The following is a 20,661-nucleotide window of genomic DNA, read 5'->3' as shown; positions in this document are numbered from 1 at the left end:
TTGAAGAGGGATCAGCCTGCATCTCTTTGTACTTCAAACTAGAGCAATAAAGTTCAAGAAATATTAGAAGGGGTGCCAATTGTTGGGGTCAATTGGGTGTCGGTTATCCAAGATTGAGTGGTGTAGTTTGTGTTTTCAGATTTGTGCATTTATTGCTTATTGTAATTTTTGGTACATTAGGTCATTCACCACCCTTGCCTAGGACAAGTTTAAAAAAAAGGATATCAGAAAGAAAGACCACAACAAAGTGACCCAAGTAAGGCTGTAAAATTCTATTCCATGTGCTTCATTAAAGTGGCTAGAGCATTAGTAAGGCCAAAATGCATTATAAAAAAAATCACAGTATCTATACTTGGTTTTAAATGTTACTTTGGAAACATCTTTAGCCTTGATTCTAATTTGACGATAGCTAGATCTCAATTCTATTTTTGTAATTGAGCTCCCTTGAATTGTTCAAAAAGATTCTTAATCCTTGGCCTTGGGAACTTATTTGTATTGAAATCTTATTTAGTGCTCTATTATTGACAGAGCCGAATAGAGCCATCTTTTTTCTTTACCAATAAAATCAACGAAGCCCATAGGGAATTATTGCATTTAATGAATCCTTTAACCAAATATTCTTTAATTTGCTTGTACACTTCTTAGTGTTGGGATTCATTGGGCCTGTATGGAGGTTTTGAAATTGGGTGTGCATCTTTAACTAGTTCTATGGGATTGTCAACATCCCCTCTCTTTGGTAGTAGGCCATATGATAAATCAAATGGAAATGTTAGCTTTATTTATCCTCGTGAGTGAACACACATTATTGTGTGTAAAAGTGCACGTTTAGGTGTAAACACCTTTTATACCACTTAACATTAAGTAAGGGCCAAAGGTGTAGGTGGATACCTTAGCCTATATATTCAAGTCTTATTACTTGTACTTTCATCCCCACATATCTCATCTATCATTGTCAATCTATTTCTTTCAGTTTGTGTACGTGCAAGATTATACTCTCTCTCTCTCTCTCTCTCTCTCTCTTTCTCTCTCCTCTATGGAGTTCCATCCACCATAGCCTACTGATCACACGTGAGCTCCATACCCAACAGTGGTATCAGAGTGGGCTTGACTTCAACTTTGCCTATGGCTGCCTAATCTTTTGTTGATTCTCTTCGCGTATCCATCTTGTGTGTTCGTCATGTTCACCCACCACTATTAAAGAAGAAGAGTAGCAACAGAAGAAGAAGAAGAAGGAAGTGAAGTGTGTTGGGTTTTACTCATGCCTACACTTATATAGGAGTGTCGGTGATCTGTAGTAGGACATGGGGACACTTTTTACTCTCTCGTAAGAGAGGTTTTTTCCCCCAGTCATACCACTCTTTATTTGCGTTTTTGTGTTACACAGTGTAGTCACTTATTACACATTATACTCTTTGGTGTGTGAATGCACCTTAAGGCACTTACACAACCCTAAAGTCTAAGGGTTGTACTTTTGTACTTGGTCTTACACACTTTGGAACTAATCAAGTCTTGCATTGTCTACACTTTCACTCTCTCTACTGTCTACACTGTGCTGAACTGATAGTTGCCATCTCCGATTCAACATTTGGTATTAGAGCTCAAGGTTCAAACAGATAGCTCCCATGCTAGTTGTAGCACCAACCGCCCTATTCAGGCAGCCGCCGCCGCCGCCATCTTGACCTGTCTTGTAGTGCTGCTGCCACCCCCCAATTTGTCACTTGCTCAGGCTGTGCAGCTTGCATTGCCTGATTGTCCTAGCAGCTGCCACCAGCTACTCTAGTTCTCCTAGTTTTGATGCTTGCCCATCGCTCGGGCCACCAACTGCTCCAGCTTGTCCACACCTCTTGGTTGTGTTTAGCTCCGCCAGGTCTACCTGCATACGAACAACGTTACCTGTTGAGAAACCCTTCACCCTTCATCTGCAGTTTGCGTTTTTGCGTTTTTGCGTTTTGCGTTTAGAGTTTGCAACCCCAAAAAGAGGAGCCATCCTAGACTAACTATGCCTATTTATAGGCCACTCTCTCATTCATTCCTTACGGTTGATTCATTCAGTTCGTCACCTCTTCTCTCCAGCCTCTCCACTACCCTCGCACCCCTTCAGGAGGACATTGCGGTTCGTGGTTCGTGGTTGTATCACATTCACTCCATGATTCAGATCTTCATCATTCCATTCATCAGAGTTTCTTCTCTTTTCTTTTCTGTTCTCTATGTTTGCCGAGTTCACTCCATGTTCCTCTCCGCAAACCCTACTGTCTTGATGGTACGTCATCTTTTGACATGGTATTAGAGCTGGATCTACTCACCTAGCGGCAAAGATCCTCCACTCCAGTGAAGGCAAAGACCGGTGGCGGGTTCGGCATCCACTTCTCTTCTTCTTCTGCTGCATCAACATCTCGTTTTTGTAGATTTCAGGTGTTTCAGCTTGCTGTCCACACCCTGTTCGTGGAGGACATCTCAGCCGAAGCTGTCCATTGCTGTCTCCATCAGTTGGCACCTGATTTCCAGCCCTCTTCACACAGCTTGGAGCTGATTTCAATCAGGCAACTTCTGTTCCTGTGTAGACCTGCTGTCGTACAGTCTGCCATGTCATCATAGTCTTGCTGCCTACGTTTTCAGTCTTTCTCTCTTGCAGGCTGTCTTGCCTGCGTTTTTAGTCTTTCTCTCTCTTGCAAGCTATCCTGCTTGTGTTTTTAGTATTTCTCTCTCCTGCTGCTTGCGTTTTTACTTTTTCTCTCTCTTGCAGGCTGACTTGCCTACGTTTTTAGTCTCTCTCTCTCCTTACCTCTTCTCTCCAGCCTCTCCACTACCCTCACACCCCTTCAGGGGGACATTGCGGTTCGTGGTTCGTGGTTGTATCACATTCACTCCATGATTCCGATCTTCATCATTCCATTCATCAGAGTTTCTTCTCTCTTCTCTTTTCTTCTCTTCTCCATGTTTGCCAAGTTCACTCCGTGTTCCTTCCTGCAAACCCTATTGTCTCGTTGGTACGCCATCTTTTGACATTGCCTGCCAGCATGGGTGGTCTTGCCTGCACTCCCAAGGCCCACAGCTTGTGCTCGGCTTGTTCTCGTTTGTCGTAGGTACATCTTATCATTTTATTCAAAATATCAGAGCCCACATCAAGGGGCTTCTACTGGGAAAGGTCTATTTCTGCTATAGTAGGTGCTTTTGTGCAAAAATTGCAGAAATTTGTTGGAATTTGGGTCAGAATATGTAGGGCTTTTGCATGTTTGATAGACATTGGCATATGTATTGAAGTTTCAGTGTGAAATTGATTGAAATTGTGCACATTGGACGGGCAAATTTTGGGGATTTTGTGTTTTTAGTGTTGTTGAGCACTATTTTGTCAGAAGTGGAGCAGCAATGGGCTTCTACTGGGAAAGGTCTATTTTTGCTATAGTAGGTGCTTTTGTGCAAAAATTGCAGAAATTTGTTGGAATTTGGTTCAGAAAATTTAGGGCTTTTGCATGTTTGATAGACATTGGCATATGTATTGAAGTTTCAGTGTGAAATTGACTGAAATTGTGCACATTGGACGGGCAATTTTTGGGGCTTTTGTGTTTTTAGTGCTGTTGAGCACTATTCTGTCAAAAGTGGAGCAACAATGGAAGCGTAAACATATGTTGTAATAAATTGTTGAAACACAAGACAAAAGAGAAAGGGAAAGAAAGAACATCGAAGAACACAATACAGACGAGAACTTAGATGTATGCTTCGGAAATGGAATCCATATATCCAACACGAGACAGTCACATATAACAGTGAGTCACTGGCTACGTGGGCACCGGCACTCCCTCCTCTCTCACGGAGTCTTCACACTTGTGATGGCAGATGAATGACTGAGTGAGGAGGAGTTTGAATATTTAGGACAAAAATATGTCCTCAATATGATCAGGTCGGCCAGCACTAAATGCTAAATATGACCAAAATAAAGACCATAAAAAATGCCTAAAATATCCTAAATAATGTGCCCAGCCTCTACATGCATAGACTCATATATGAGCTGATATATTTGCTAACATGTTCCTGCATTGGACAACGTGCTACTTGCTGAGATCTGTAAAAAATTCAGCACATTGAGACAGCAGTGGTCAAGTATGACACAATTTAGTTAATTACAGCTTGGCATTTTCTGTAATTTCTGGAAATTTGCAGATTTGCATGTTAAGCCAGCTTTGGTTATTGCTCTTGCGCCTTTTGGAAGAGTGACATTTATCATGGCCAATCAAGGACAGAGTGATGTCTTCACTTATGTATCTAAAGAGGATAGATTGAATGGCAATACCTATTCTCTATGGTCTTTGATGATGAAGAATGTACTTGTTGCAAAAATCTTTGGAATTACGTTAGTGGGGAAGAAGTTCGTCTTGGAGATATGGCTCCTACTACTCCTCCACAAGGTCGTGGTCAAAGGAAAGCTCTGGTTCAACCACCACACCAAAGAATAGTTGCACAGAAGGCTTGGGACACTAGGGATGTCCAAGCATTGTCACTCATTGCATTGGCAGTTCAGCAATCAATAATCAACAATCTTGCATATTCAGTCTGCGGCTACTTCATGAGTAGCATGGCTTGCACTTGAGCATATGCTTGTTGGAAAAAATGATACTCACATTTCTTTCTTAAAGGAGCTTGAAAATGTAAAGATGGAAGAAGGCGATGCTATGTACGATTATCTTAATAAAATTTAGGACTTGTGCGAGCAGTTGATGAATGTAGATGAGTATTATTCTGATGTTCAGATGATCTCTACTATGAATTCTTTGCCACCTTTTTATTTGGCCTTTCACACGGCATTGAATCTCACAATGCGAATTTCTCCGCAGCCACTTCCCTTTCTTCAGTTGGTTAGTTTGTTGTTGAAAGAAAATCAAACAAGGAAGAATAGTGGGATGGATGTTGTAGTCTTTGAACAGGCTTTTATGGCAAAGATAGAAAGGCAAGGGCAGTCAGTCTAGGAATGCTCTGCAGAGTTTTGGAAGTCCAGGAACTTCACAGAGACAACAAGAAGTAGGGGGACACACAAGCCAAGAAGGGCAAATGCCATTGTATAAAAAACTAGGTCATTACATCACAAAATGCAAGAAACACATTACTGAGGAAAAAAGAAGTTTGGGATGTCTATTTTAGATGCACTTGTTACTGCTACAAAGTTCGCATGGTTCGTCATTGACCGTGAGTATTGTTTTTACACTTATAGTTATGATTCTTCTTGGGTAGATAGAGCATTGAGCTCTACAGAGGATGCCAATACTTGATTCTTTGACAGTGGTGCTTCTAAGCACATTATATCTCGTAGGGATTTGTTTACCTTTGTTGTTACAGCTCGTGTTGGCAAATTAGTGCAATGTACTAACAATGCATCTTATCTTGTTAGAGGTGTCGGAGAGATTGTCTTGAAAGCCATTGATGGCTCTACTCTCAGTCTGTAGGATGCATTATATGTGCTAGGAATAAAGAAGAATTTGCTATCCGTTTCTTCTTTAGCCAAGTGTGAAATACAAGTCACATTTGATGATGATAAATGCATGGTTAGGGATAAGGAATTTTGGACTTTGGTACTTACTGACACATTATATCATGGACTTTGTGAGTTAGGTGCTCATTCAATTGATCGGTCAGTTTACTTGGCATCTACTATTACTCTTGCTATGTCATAAGAGTTGTGGCATGCTTGTATGGGGCATGTGAACTATGATAGTTTGATGCTTATGCAACGTACTCAGTTGTTGCAAGGCTTACCTGTCTTGGAGAGACCGCTTGAGCACATTTGTGAGGGATGCATGTTGGGAAAAATGCATTGATTTTCTTTTCCTCGTGATGTTGCTTTTAGAGCTATGGCCAGGTTGCAAATTGTGCATTCAGATGTGTGTGGATCCATGTAGACAAAGTCTTTGGGTGGATGTTATTATTTCGTCACCTTCATTGATGACTTTACTCATTTTTGTTGGGTTTATTCATTGGTGAAAAAGTCAAAAGTGTGTGATGCATTTTTGGCTTTTACTACACTTGTGGAAAATCAATATGGTTGTTAGATTAAGACTCTCCGTTCGGATCTAGAAGCAAAATGTAATAGGTAAGTTAGGCAAGGCGAAGGGGGGTATACATGCTTTCCTTGCTAAATAAAATTTTGAAGCAAAAAGGTATTGCACATCAGTAAACTATTGCATATATTCCACAAAAGAATGGGGTTGCAGAAAGGAAGAATTGATTACTCATGGAGATGGCCAGATGTATGCTGAAAGCTAAAAAATTACCACATGGATTTTGGATGGAAGCAGTAACGTGTGCTTGTCACGTTTTGAATAGGTGTCCTACTAAGGCATTGAAAAATATAATGCCTTTTGAGGCTTGGAATAGCCGTAAACCTTGAGTTTGTCACTTTCATGCTTTTGGGTGTTTTGCTTATGTTCATATTCCCAAAGTATTGAGAAACAAGTTGGACCATAAGGCTATCAAGTGTATATTTGTGGGATACAATAGTGAAAGCAAAGGGTATGGATTGTATGATCTTGTTTCCAAGAAAGTTTTCGTAAGTAGAGACGTGATTTTTGATGAAAAATCGGAATTATCTCTTGCTGGTTATGATATATATCAGGCTGCAAATGATGTGTTTGAAGGGCTGCTGCCTATATCTTTTGGTGTTATAGTTGGAGCTTCATTAAACGAATAAAATGTTCCGCTATGCTCCATTAAATAATGCAAAAATCCAGCGTATGACTGATCTGAATATTTAGCAAGATGCTGAACTTGAAGTTCATCAAGAGTATGCATATAATTAGGAGGCTAGATATATAAATACCTAGATGGTACTTGCAGACTCTACAAGACAATCATTTGGATGCTTCTCTTGCTGGTCGTACTCGAAGACAAACATGTTTGCATGATCATGCTAATGCTATGGAGTTTGTTATGGAAGCAAATATACTTGATGATGATGAGCGTGATTCTTTTTAGGATGCACAACAAAGTGTGCATTGGATGGCATCAATGCTAGCTGAATTTGATTCTATCATAAATCAAACATGGGTTTTACTCACGGCTATGCTCACATAGGAGTGTTGGTGATCCACAGTAGGACACTTGGGCACTTTTTACTCTCCGTAACAGAGGTTTTTTCCCCCAATCATATTACTCTTTATTTGTGTATTCACATTACACAATTTAGTCACTTATCACACATTATACACTTTTGTGTGTGAACGCACCTTAAGGCTCTTACATGGGTTTTACTCACGCCTATGCTCACATAGGAGTGTCAATGATCCGCAGTAGGACACTTGGGCACTTTTTACTCTTCATAAGAGAGGTTTTTTCCCTAAATCATATTACTCTTTATTTGTGTATTTATGTTACCTAGTTCAGTCACTTATCACAAATTACAAACTTTTGTGTGTGAATGCACCTTAAGGCTCTTACATAACCCTAAAGTCTAAGGATTGTACTTTTGTACTTGGTCTTACACACTTTGGAACTAATCAAGTCGTACAATGTCTACACTCTCACCCTCTCTACTGTCTACACTGTGTGTGTTGAGTTGATAGTTGCCATCTCCAATTCAAGAAAGTGTTGCGCTTCTTGTTTGTTTGCGTGCCTTGTACCATGTCCCATGACTTGTCGGACCTATGCACTCCTTATCAGGTCCTTATCAGGTCACCTGACGTAAGATGTATCTTGTCGTGCCAAATCCTATCTTGCATCCGATCATTGGTGCCTACACTTGCAAGCCATGTCATCCAAATTTAATGAAGCGGCACTTAAGGTAACTATTATTTGCCTTTTAAAATTAAAAGAAAAACATGTACTTGCTCTCCATTTCTTGCTAATCAACTTGCCTTTGTCGCCAGTTGTCTTGCTCTTGCCAATTGACTTGCCGTGCTTGCGCAATGACACATCTTCCTATAACCACTAGCCTTACATGATTGCTGTTTGCCCATTGACTTCCATGTGCCTAATCCTACTTGTAACCTAGCCATGTGTGCTGCTCGTCAGACTGTTTGCCGGTTGATCATTGACCACATAAGCCCAAAATTAAAGTTTAATCAATTAAACTTTAATTAGTTAAGTTCAAATATTGGGTTCTAAGGGGCAGTTCACATGCAATTCGGGGATTTTCAACTTGAAGTGAAATTTCTTCAAATTTCATCATCAAACATTGGGGCTTTTCATGTTTAAGTGCTGAGCCATCAAATCAAAACTTCCATCAACATGTTGAAGACCACTTGAGTGCTCGCTTTCGACATCGTGGGCAAAATGATTTGCCAAGCATCCAGTGCTTGGCGATTCCATTGCAAGCTATTGACATTGATCGCGTTGTTCCTCACATGAGGGGGTTTTTTATATCGATAACTTTTTTAAAAATTATTTTTTAATTATGAAAAATAAAAATAAAAATGTGGTTGGAATTAGACATTAGGCATGGTCACACATGCACTAAGACCTTTCCATCATTTGTTATATAATTGTGTGGGGTTCTTTGTCTTGTTTTTAATCCAAAATGAGTTGTATTTCTTTCTATTTGCTTTCCTTCCGATTCACTAAGGAGTTATATTTAAAGGGGGACTCTAACTCTAACCACTTTGCTCTGAGTTGATTCGAAATCTATACCCACGTATTTGGCCTCTAGTCATGTGTCTAGTGCCTTTGAGCCATGTTGGCTTTTGATCAGTCTCTAAGCCATGCACACGCACCTTTGAACCTTGTCTTACATCGGGTCCTTGGGCTTGTCAGTAGACCATGCCATGACCTACCTCATGTTGCATCTTTGTTATTTATGTATCTCCTTTTTATAATCATTGTACAAGACTAGACATTGGCTCTTTGAGGTAAGACCTTTCCTTTTCCTTTTTCATATACTTAGTGTGGCGGGTTCAGTCACCATGACCCGAAGGGGGGTTCTGTTAGCTTTGTTTATCCTCATGTGTGAACACACATTGTGTAAAAGTGCATATTTAGGTGTGAACACCTTTTACATTACTTAGCATTAAATAAGGATCAAAGGTGCAAGATGTGGATACCTTAGCTTATATATTCAGGCCCTATCACTCGTTCTTTCATCCCCATATATCTCATCTATCATTATCAATCTGTTTCTTCTAGTTTGTGTATGTGCAAGAGCATTCTCTCTCTCTCACAGACATCTCCATGGAGTTCCATCTGCCATAGCCTACTGGTTACGCATGAGCTCCATACCCAACAGGAAAGATATCTTTATATTTATTTAACAATGCACATAATTCATTATTCACAACATATTCACAAGAATAAAATTTTTTTTGATCTGCTTTGGAAAAATAAAAATTATGATGTAGAGGCAAACACTAAATCATATATACCTCACAAGCATGTTTGTCTGTAGGTTTTGTAACTCAAGAGAATAGATCCAAGGAGAGTTTGATACATCTTGTTTACTTGGAATTGTAACAGTTTTTCTATCTTTTGGAAATTCCAGTGTATTATGATGATAACTCCTTTTCAATGATGGCTCTAAGCTCTGAATTTTTATTCTTGTCACAATGGAGAGGCTCTAAACTACAATTGCTAGATGACCACATTGTGTTGCTTTTTTTCATTCAGGTTTGTTGAGGTTTAATGATGGTACTTACATGATGGTACTTACAAGTGGGCTTGATGGCCTCATGTATGCTTGGTTCTTTTACAATATGCTGTATGCAAACAAATTGTTGCTTTCTTTGATTATGAACAAATGAGGTGTTTTTAGATCAAATATCATAAGAACACACTCACACGTGCACGTGTGCGTGCACAGAGAGAGAGAGAGAGAGAGAGAGAGAGAGAGAGAGAGAGAGAGAGTTCCGCCCTGCCGTTGGTCGTCTGACCTGTTGGCCCTGCCCGCCATCGCTCCTGCTCGCCGTCGGCCATCAGACCTGCGGGTCTTGCTCGCCGTCGGTGCCCGTTAGACCTGCCCGCCGTCAAACTTGCCCGCCATCAGACCTGCTCGTCGGTCCTTCTCACCATCAGATCCGCCCGCTGTCCGACCTGCCCTTCGTCGCTTGTCAGCCGACGTTCTGCTCGCCCTAGGTGTGTGTTTACAAGAGCAAGCCTCCGAGGATTAGTTCTTGCAGGAGCCAACTTGTAGAGTGCTAATCTACAAGACGTTTTTCCTTGCCCTGCGCCCTGCCTGAGTTCGCCCCTTAGACTTGTGCCGGGTCCATTTTGCCCACGCGTATCAGTGATCCTCGCTTCTGCCTACCTGTAAATACCCTGTCGACCCGTGGTGCTTGCTGGCCGTGACCTTCCGTCCACACTGGTGCCCTGTTTTGTGCGAGAGGTGCTAGGTCCGTTCTGCCCACGCATATCAGTGATCCCCGCACCTGCCTACCTAGAGAGAGAGAGAGAGAGAGAGAGAGAGAGAGAGAGTGTGTGTGTGTGTTCCGCCCTGCTGTTGGTCGTCTGACCTGTTGGCCCTGCCCGCCATCGCTCCTGCTCGCCGTCGGCCGTCAGACCTGCGGGTCTTGCTCGCCGTCGGTGCCCGTTAGACCTGCCCGCCGTCAAACCTGCCCGCCATCAGACCTGCTCATCGGTCCTTCTCACCATCAGACCCGCCCGCTGTCCGACCTGCCCGCCGTCGCTTGTTAGCCGACGTTCTGCTCGCCCCAGGTGTGTGTTTACAAGAGCAAGCCTCTGAGGATTAGTTCTTGCAGGAGCCAACTTGTAGAGTGCTAATCTACAAGACGTTTTTCCTTGCCCTGCGCCCTGCCTGAGTTTGCCCCTTAGACTTGTGCCGGGTCCATTTTGCCCACGCGTATCAGTGATCCTCGCTTCTGCCTACCTGTAAATACCTGTCGACCCGTGGTGCTTGCTGGCTGTGACCTTCCGTCCACTGGTGCCCTGTTTTGTGCGAGAGGTGCTAGGTCCGTTCTGTCCACGCATATCAGTGATCCCCGCACCTGCCTACCTGTAAATACCCTGTTGAGAGAGAGAGAGAGAGAGAGAGAGAGAGAGAGAGAGAGAGAGAGAGAGAGAGAGAGAGAGAGAGAGAGAGAGAGAGAGAGAGAGAGAGAGAGAGGGAGGGAGGGAGGGAGGGAGGGAGGGAGGGAGATCTATCTTCCGTGAGCTCCGGGCGTTGCATCCGACCTGCACAAGTAGTGATACAATATGGCTGGCGTGGATATGGCTTTTGTCGACCAAACGGTGGCAGCCCTTGGTCCGGATTCTGATACAGAGGAGCCAAAGGATATGGTTCCTTGTACGGAGGAGATGCTCCCTGGTCCGGACTTCCAGCTTGCGGGCAAACGCTCCAAGCATATGTCAGAAGAGACAATGGGCCATCAGGAACGTTCTTATGCTCAGGTTGCCTCTGACTCTGTGGATTCTCAGGATATTGACTGGGAGCATTTACTGGAGTTTGCCAACACTCTGCTTGGCGAGTATGTCCAACATAATCATGAAGCTTTTTTTGACTCTGAAACTGAAGATGTTCTGGAAGCCACGGTGGATCGAAAAATGTCTTGCGCTCTTTTTCGATGTTTTATGACCGTGCAGTTATACTCTTCTTCACTGGCAGGATTCCAGTGCTTTCCCATATTTGCCAGTGGCTGCACTATTTACTACAGGGAGAGTGTGTTGAGGAGATTTTTGTTGGGCCCCGAAGCTTCTATGAGGTGCTGTTGAAATCTGAGAAGCATCGGGCTGATCTTCTGTCTAAATTGCCATTGTTCTTTGATCGCCGTTTGGTCCATGTTGTGCCATGGCGCTCTATGGTAGACTTTTAGCGCCTGCTTCAATGTGAATGCCCGGTGTGGGTTGAAGTGGAAAATTGCCTGGCTGTCTATTGGCTTTTGTTAAAGGATGCCATGGCCGTTGTGGGAACTGTTCTGGTCCCCCCGAGCCTAAGGGCCATGAATCGCAACCGTTTGTGTATGTTATGGGACACTGCTAGGAAAAGGCCTTCATGGCTTCGTATTAATTGCTTTGGCATGCATCCTTTGCACTTTCGTTTGAAATGGGGCAACTTTGCAGGACACTACTTTTCGTGTGGAAAATTGGGGCATTTTATGGCAGAATGCCGAGAGAAGCAACCATCTTCAGATGATGAGCATGTTGTGCTGCCTATGGAAGACATGGTGCTTGATGCTCCGTCACAACCCAGCCACCTAAAGTTCTGGATAAAGGTAAACAACCTGTTTTGGGTTTGGATTCCCGTGGCAATGACTAGGTAGAGGCATGTCCCAAAAAAGGTAAAAAGGTTGATGCTGGCCTGGCGGTTACTGGGCATAATGTTTCACAAGATTCCATGCGCACGTATATGCGCAGGAAAGAAATGTTGTCTTCAGAGCACGTTGCGCGTACTATGGTTCCTTCTGCTCCTCGTAATCAGTCTACACGGAAAGTATATACCGACGGTCCAAAGGGCCCACCCGCTAAGTTGGCTTTTGATACTTGAGGGAATGTGATTACACCATGGGATCGTCGTTATCCCCGTTCCATCCCCAAGACAGTGGATATTCCATCTACCTCTAAAGTTGGCCGTCAGAACTCTTTTGCCGTGTTAGCTGATTTTTTGGATGAGGGTGTCCTTGATATTCTAGCAGAAAAGGTTAAATCGAGGCAAGTGGTGCCTCGTTCTTGATTTTCTTTTTAAATACACATGAAGATAGCCATGTGGAATGTGTGAGGCATTTGTTCTCGCCATAAGCAACATACCATGTGGACTGTATTGCATGAGAATCGGTGGGATGTCTTGTGTGTGGTAGAGCACAAGAGTCACGGTGAAGCAGGAAAAGTTATGGATTGCCATGGGTTTCGCTTGTTTTATGCAGGGACACACGCCAGACATTATTCTGGTGTGCTTATGATTGTACATGAGAAATATCATCTAGTTCTTATTAAAAATGATGTACATGGCTGCTTTGTGGTGGTGGAAGTTTTATTTGAAGGAGAGATCTTATGGTTGCTGGGCCTATATGATCCGAATGACCCTTTATCCCATCGGGATCTTTGGAATACCTTGAAGACCTCCTTGTCACTTGGCAGACGGGGTTTTTTGATGGGGGATTATAATATGTGTGTTGATTCTTCACAGTCCACTTCAGGGCATTCGGTGATGGACGCTTCGGAAAGTCGGGTGTGGAATGTGTTTGCTCTTGTTGTACTTAAGCAAGATCTATGGTCCTGGCTACATCCTTCTTCTACAGGGTTTACTTTCCATTCGGCGCAGTATGCAACTACATGGTCGCGGTTGGACCGAATGTACATCATGCAGGATGATGATTTTCTTCCTGAGATGCTGGAAATGACAGTCTTGCAGCAATATGCCTTGTCGGACCATTTCCCTCTCCAGCTTGAGATACTTGCACAACCCATTGCACCTTTTATGCAATTGCTGGATAGGCTCCCTTTACGTTTCAACTCCTTTTATTTGAAGCATTCACTCTTTTGGGGCTATATGCAGCAATTGATTGATAGATTTTTATTGGACTTTGCCTCTGAGGGCACTGCTTCCTTTGAACGATTGCTCTCTAATGTGCAGCGGATTGCTCGGCAGTATGGGATCCACCATGCCTCTCTTTGTCGGCGGCGTCGATACGCAGCAGAGGACTTATTGGCTTTGGTTCGTTCTCTGTTGGTAGACACTCCGGATGATGAATTTCTGCTATCATTGGCGATGGGTTTGGCTGATCTTATTAAAGAGTTTCAGTTGAAATCTTATCAGCAGGCCAAATTGCAAAATTTGACTGAGAATTTGCAAGATAGTGCTTGTCAAACTCATAAGTTCTTTCGTGCTTTGCATGCCTCTCTTGCTTGAGAAAATATGACTAGACTCCAGAATTCAAAGGGTCAAATGGTCACTAACCCTCAGACTATTGTTAATATGTGCAGGAATTATTTTCTAGATCTTCTTGGTTCTTCTCAGTCACCTTTTGACCAGGTTACGCATGCACGTTCAGTCTTCTATGATCTGGTCTGACATCAGGTTCCACTTGATATGCAAACTACTTTGGAGACAGATATTTGTGAGGAGGAGGTTATGGATGTTTTGTTGCGTCTGCCTAAGGATAAAAGTCCCGGTTGGGATGGTCTCACCAATGAATTCTTTGAGAGTTCTGCTACCCAACTGGTGAAGCCATTGACGGCTATGTTTCAGCAGGTTTGGGAAACAGGGTTCGTGCCTTCCTCATGGAAAGAAGGGCTTATCAAATTGCTTCCAAAGGTTCCTTCGCCGTCAATGTTGCAATATTGGAGACCAATCTCTTTGATGGGTTCGATGTATAAAATCTTTTCCAAAGTGCTGGCGAATCGGCTCCACAAACATCTCCCGGCCATTGTGCATCCTCTTCGATATGGTTTCATTAAGAGCCGCAACATTCTGCATAATATCTTAAATGTGCAAATGGCTATTGACTATGCAAGGCACTCTAGTCAGGAAGTGGTATTGATCCAATTGGATCTGGAAAAGGCTTTTGACTATTTAGAGTGGTCTTTCATTGCAGAACATATGTCTACTATGGGCTTTGGCACTTGGATGTCCCGCTTGATCTACACCATTAGTGCAGCGGCTTCTTTGCGAGTTATGCTAAATGGTGGTGTACAGAGCCCTTTGTCCTTGCACGCTCTATGAGATAGGGTTGTCCTTTGAGTCCTCTCTTCTTTGCCCTGGCGACTCATCCGGTTCTTTCGATGTTATCTTCCATGGCAGCTTCTGCCCAGTTGGCCGGATTGTCTCTTCCTTTTGGTCAGCACTTCATTAGTCAATCTTTGGCTGATGACAGCTTTATGATTTTACGTGCGGACAAGGTCAATATTCGCAAGGCATTAGATGTTTGGACGCTCTTTGGTCATGCTTCTGGTATTCGTATCAATACTTTCAAATCAGCCATTCTCAGTTGCACGGAGTTCGATTTACAGTCATTGGGTTGGCAGGGACAGGTTGTTCCCCGTGGTTCCATTGTCAGGAATCTTGGGTACCCTTTGGGTGTTGATGTTCGGCCAAAACAACTACTACAGTGGATTTCACAGAAACTGGCAGCGAAGTTTCTATATTGGAAGTCGCAAGCTTGGCCCTTCCATGTTCTCCTCAAAGTGGCTCAAACAATTATGTTGCCAATGCTCCCATATTTCTTGCCATTGCTGCCTTGGACTCCTACTACTTTGAATGCTCTCACTTGGCCCATTTGTTTCATGTTATGGAAGAAGGATTCATTGCATGCAAGTATTTCGTGGATTTCGTGGTCGCATACATGTACCCCTAAACGCCTGGGTGGTGGGGCTATTTTGGATGCTGAAACTCATGCTGGCACTTCGTTGGTCTCTTTTTCGTGCCATGTGTGTGGAGCATCACCCGTGGGGCGTTATAGCCCATTATTTTCTTGAGGACCGCGCGCTCTACATGGGAATACACAAATTCGAAGCTCCTGGTGGCATGTTCGTAATGCAGACTCTTGGTTTTCGAGTCCTTCCTCATCCCTGCTTGTTCATTTGGTCGGCTCTTGGCAATTGGTTCTCCAGAAGACGCGTTGGTATCCAGCGGAGGACCGCTTACATACTAACTCTTTTTAACTGGAATTGTTGGTAGCCTCGAGATTACTTTCATGGGAAGGCAAACATGAGCTCAGACCAAAATTTAACCGCATGGCGCGTTTGGGCTTGACTTCAGTTGTAGATGCCACCCTTGCCAGTCGTAATGTCTTCATATCGTTTCGTACTACCAGGAGGCTTTTCCGAATCCCTCGTGGATACCATGATTTATGGGAACAACTTTTGTTAGTGCTCCAGAGCAGGCAACCCTTTCTTGCCCTTGCTGTGGATTGCCCTTGGCAGGATTGGGTCCTTGTAGGTCGGTTGAATTTGGAAAAGGCCTCGGCTAACCAGGTGTACCATCTTCTGATTAAAGATCATCAATGGCTGGTTACTAAAGCTAATATTGTATGGGGGTTGTGGAAATCTCAGTCATGGTGGAAGGCAACTGTGATGGAGGGCTGGGTGAACAAGACACCTTTCAAATGCAAGGTCTTTCTTTGGAGGGTAATGATTGGTGGTCTTCCTCTTGCCTCGGCCCTTTCCAAGCGTCGAATCTCTAACGGCAATTGTTTCTTCTGCACCACTACTGTGGAATTGGCGTGTCATCGATTTATCTCTTGCCCTCTCGCTAAGAAAATCTGGTCACTTTTGTCAGTGGTTTGGCAAGCTGTGGTTGGTTTCTCGATGAGCCTTTTCGATTGGGTTTTTGTACGCCCAAAATACCCCACATCGGCACAATTGCATATGAAGATCTTGTTCCATTTTCTTAGATACTGGGGATGCTGGCACAATTGGACCACTCGGAATGCCTTTCTTTTTGATTTGGCCTCTAATGTTCCGGGACACATTGCCAGGCTTAAAGGCCTCTTGCTTTGGCAGATAGATCTCATTCGGCACTCTGACTTGCTCCCTCGGGAAGACTTACTTCCCTGGCATATGGCAATTTCCTTTGTGTCTTTGCCATGACTTGTGTATCTCTGTCCGCGTTTTGTACTGACGGTTTACACACGGTGGCTTAGAGGCATCGTGTATCTTGTAATCATGCAAACTTGTACCTTTTTTTCGTAATTAATACAATTACCTTTTACAAAAAAAAAAGAGAGAGAGGCTCAACCAAATGGGTGTAGCTCAGTTGGTTAAGTGGAACACATGGTGACCAGATGGTCATGAGTTCAATTCCAACATCTGCACAGTTATTTAGAATAGCAATTTTAGAACACAGGAGGTTTGAACCCAGGTCAGCAGGTTGATAAAACAAGTGGCTTACCACTAGGGTAGCCACTTGAGAGAGAGAAAAAGACAGAGGGCCTCTCCATTCTGGTAAAATTGGAATGACATGGAGAAGATTGGCATGGCCGCTGTGCAAGGATGACACACAAATCGAGAAAAAGAGAGGCTCTCCATTGTGCACCCAGACCATTTACTCTTAAACACAGTATTTTGTGGAAAGCTTATTAAAAAGTTAACCAAACCGGTAGAAAATGAAGTAGAAGTACACGAAGCACTTGGCACTGTGCTGTGCTGATAAAACGAAGTCACCTTGAGGTTGTGTCTTTTGCATGTGCCAGAACTTTTTATGTACTTTTTCATAGGGCTGCCCAAGAGCAGGAGATCTCAAAATGGCTGCATCTATTTCCTTGTTAGCTAGCTGAAAATGTTGCATGCAATATCTAAGCATGCGTCCCCAACTGAAGTCATGAAATATGAATTGAGTCGCAGTAAAGATGAGCAAGTGTGTGAAGGAGGGCAGAGTGCCAAAACTTTTGATTGATTAAATGAACAAACCAATGTAACTTATCCCAGTGGTGTCTGCTAATATATGACCTTCCTGATTTAGCCTCTTTGTGCTTCGTTCAGTTGGCTTTCTTATATATGAAGCGTGTGAAATGAGCAGTCTAAAATTTAGTGTGTCATACTCTATATCTTCTCTGGTTTCTTGAGGTTGTAATCCATTAAATTAACATGTCTGGAGGTGAGTTTACGTAAATTAGATTTATTTTGGGCTTGATTGGAACCAGGCCTGCAGGGCCTGTTTGTGGTTGATCTTCATACCACAATTTGTTGATTTTTCTTTTGTCAATTGGGCTCTGTGAATCTGGCTTTGTAAATGTAATGCATCATTGGATTTTTCTCAGGGCCGACCGAAAGGTGTTACTGAGAAGTATCGACTAACACCTTTAGTCCCCAGGCTCTCGGAACTCCTTGGTGTTAAGGTTCTCTCTCTCAATCCTTGCAGATCCCAAAATAAGATTACTATTCTGGAGAAGAGTTTACATTTTATTCTTTATGGATAGGTTGAGAAAGCAGATGATTCTATTGGTGAAGAGGTAGAAAAGAAGGTAGCTGCTCTGCCTAATGGTGGGGTTCTGCTTTTAGAAAATGTGAGGTTTTACAAGGAAGAGGAGAAAAATGATCCAGAGTATGCAAAGAAGCTAGCATCACTGGCAGATCTGTATGTAAATGATGCTTTTGGTACTGCTCATCGAGCGCACGCATCAACAGAGGGGGTCACAAAGTATTTGAGACCAGCAGTGGCTGGTTTCCTTTTACAGAAGGTACACAAACTTATTCAATATTGAGATTTGTTCATAGATAAAATATTTTCCTTTGTAGGTTTGCTGCTGATGGTTCCTTTCAGTTTTCTCTGAAATTGTGCCAGCTTTAAGATAATTGCCCATATCTGTTTTCTGATTGCAGGAGCTTGACTACTTGGTAGGTGCCATATCCAACCCTACCCGACCTTTTGCGGCTATTGTTGGAGGGTCAAAAGTGTCTTCTAAGATTGGTGTCATTGAATCTCTGCTGGAAAAATGTGACATCCTTTTACTTGGTGGTGGGATGATCTTCACATTCTACAAAGCACAAGGTTTGTCGGTTGGTTCTTCTCTAGTAGAGGAAGATAAGCTGGAACTTGCTGCTAGTCTCATGGAGAAAGCCAAGTTGAAGGGGGTGTCCCTCCTACTTCCAACTGATGTAGTGATTGCTGATAAATTTGCCCCGGATGCCAACAGTAAGGTGCATTGGCTGTCAAGTTGCACCTGTGCTGTTAAGTGGGTGCAAGTTGGCACTTTATTGATGCAATATTGGTTTTGGAACTGCAGGTAGTTCCTGCATCTGCTATTCCTGATGGTTGGATGGGTTTGGACGTTGGTCCTGACTCCATTAAAACCTTTAGTGAGGCTTTGGAACACACCAAGACTGTAATTTGGAATGGTCCCATGGGCGTGTTTGAATTCGAAAAGTTTGCTACTGGAACTGAGGTATGTCTAGAACTAGATATTAGTGATTGATTTCCAAGTCAGCTTGTGGCCTGTTTCTGGCCTTTGCCTTGTTCTGACCTTGCTCAATTTACTTTAACTTCTACTTTAATAGGCTATTGCAAAGAAGCTAGCTGACTTGAGTGGGAAAGGAGTCACTACAATAATTGGTGGGGGTGACTCTGTTGCTGCTGTGGAGAAAGTTGGGGTGGCAGACAAAATGAGCCACATTTCAACTGGAGGTGGTGCAAGCTTGGAGCTGTTGGAAGGAAAGACTCTTCCTGGTGTGGCAGCTCTTGATGAGGCTTGAAAGTCTTGTATCTGCTTGACCACCCCAGGGATTTTGCCAACACCACCGTTCATTGTAGATACGAGAGCACAACCCCAAGCAGAGAGCCCAGCCCCTTTCCTACCGGGGACCAGTACAGTTTTCATCTCAGGACCAGCCAGATTTGCCTTACCAAAGTTTTGTTGCCAACTCTGATGTAGGTAAAATAATAATTCAACAACGATAATTCACAGAGTCCCCCTCCCTTGGGTGCTCTTTCTGATACTTTGGTCCTGCATAAATATGGCATATGCTTTGATAAATGCAGAGAGTTCTTTATGTTGAGAGTTGTGTTCTGTTCTCTCTTCTTCATACTTTTATTTGTAGCTGCATGCTGTGCGAAGCTATTTAGAAGAAGACTTTTACCAAAATGACGTGTGTGTAACTAATGTTTATTAGTATTTGATTAACATTTATTTCATAATGAACTAGGTTTAATAATGTAGTTAAATTAGTTTAATTAACACTGAATGTATATAGTTTACTTAATAGTCTAGCTTGACATCTAGTTAATGGTTCAGTTACAGTTGATAGTAAATTATAGATAAACGTTTATTAGCTAGTAACTGATGGTTAATAGTTAATTAATGTATATGAGTAATTACCATTCATTAGCTAGTGATTAATAGTAAGCTTAGTTAAAGTCATCAGTTTTTACTTCATAGTTGCAGTGTCATATAGTTAATAGGTTAGTTATAGTTAAACGGTGTGTTGTGGGGCATGTTGCATCCAAAATGTGCTGCAACGTGTCCAAGTGACAATTAATTAACTACTAGAATTTTTATTTCATGATTGATTAGGTTTAACAGTATAGTTAAATAATTTTATTTAACCTTTAAATTAATGTTTATTAAGTAATCAAACTTTTTTAGCTAGTAACTAATGGTATGCTTGGTGAAAGTGAAATTAATTTACTCGATCTTTACGAGTAGGACACAACTAGGTTTAACAGCATAGTCAAATTAGCTTGTAACTAATAGTTGGCTTAGTTAAAATTATTAATAATACAGTATATAATTTACTTGATAGTTTTGTTGACATATAGCTAACAGTTAATTAACTGACATATACTAGTTTAATTGTAGTTAATAGTAAGCTTATTTAAAAAACCAAAACCCCCTGCTAAACCACCTCTGTCAGAAGCCCAAATTATGTCAAAATTAAAGAGGCGTAGAAGGAAACCTAAACGAAAATCCAAGTCTCGAACCAAAAATATTGGAGTGATTGAGCCCCTCACGATTGAAATCAAGAAACCAAACATGACCTATCAAAAATTAGATCCTCAGCCTAGCGTGCTTAGCAAGTAGATATCAGAGGTAACTGTCGAGCATGCACAAGGTCCACTAGTGCCCAAGGAGCCTTTGACTTCCCAAGAGGATAATGAGCACCACAGGCACAACATTGCTCATGATAAGGCAGTCTAATTAATAGTTTAGCTAATATATAGTTATGTAGTTCAATTAATATGTTAGCTGATGTGTAGTTATTAGATGCGCACAGACAGTCTATATATGAATAATAAAGATTACTTTTTACAAAGTATGTGGGTCTAGCCAAGTGAAGCTAAGATTTTGGCCATTTTTTCCCTTTCTA

The 20,661-nt window shown here is 42.4% G+C and overlaps 1 protein-coding gene and 1 non-coding gene across 2 annotated transcripts in view; both read left to right on the top strand.

Moving 5' to 3' along the window:
- Positions 1-19,369, top strand: part of LOC148038885 (phosphoglycerate kinase 3, cytosolic) — a 40,822-nt gene extending 21,453 nt beyond the window's left edge. Inside the window, exons 2-6 of the mRNA XM_087674775.1 lie at positions 17,619-17,696; positions 17,778-18,038; positions 18,181-18,498; positions 18,585-18,743; positions 18,856-19,369. Of these exons, the coding sequence (XP_087530901.1) occupies positions 17,619-17,696; positions 17,778-18,038; positions 18,181-18,498; positions 18,585-18,743; positions 18,856-19,050 (1,011 nt within the window). The 3' untranslated portion in view covers positions 19,051-19,369. The remainder of the gene's footprint in view (positions 1-17,618; positions 17,697-17,777; positions 18,039-18,180; positions 18,499-18,584; positions 18,744-18,855) is intronic.
- On the top strand, positions 16,784-16,887 carry LOC148038886 (U6 spliceosomal RNA). The gene has a single exon (XR_015690481.1). It is a non-coding gene; the product is annotated as a U6 spliceosomal RNA (small nuclear RNA).
- Positions 19,370-20,661: the final 1,292 nt, after the last annotated feature.

Source organism: Lygodium microphyllum, chromosome 3 (assembly GCF_053477565.2).
Source record: "Lygodium microphyllum isolate KBCC chromosome 3, Lygodium_microphyllum_v1.1.10, whole genome shotgun sequence".
Classification (NCBI taxonomy): domain Eukaryota; kingdom Viridiplantae; phylum Streptophyta; class Polypodiopsida; order Schizaeales; family Lygodiaceae; genus Lygodium; species Lygodium microphyllum.
The sequence above is the reverse complement of the archived record's forward strand: the minus strand, read 5'-3'. Positions and strand labels throughout refer to the sequence as shown.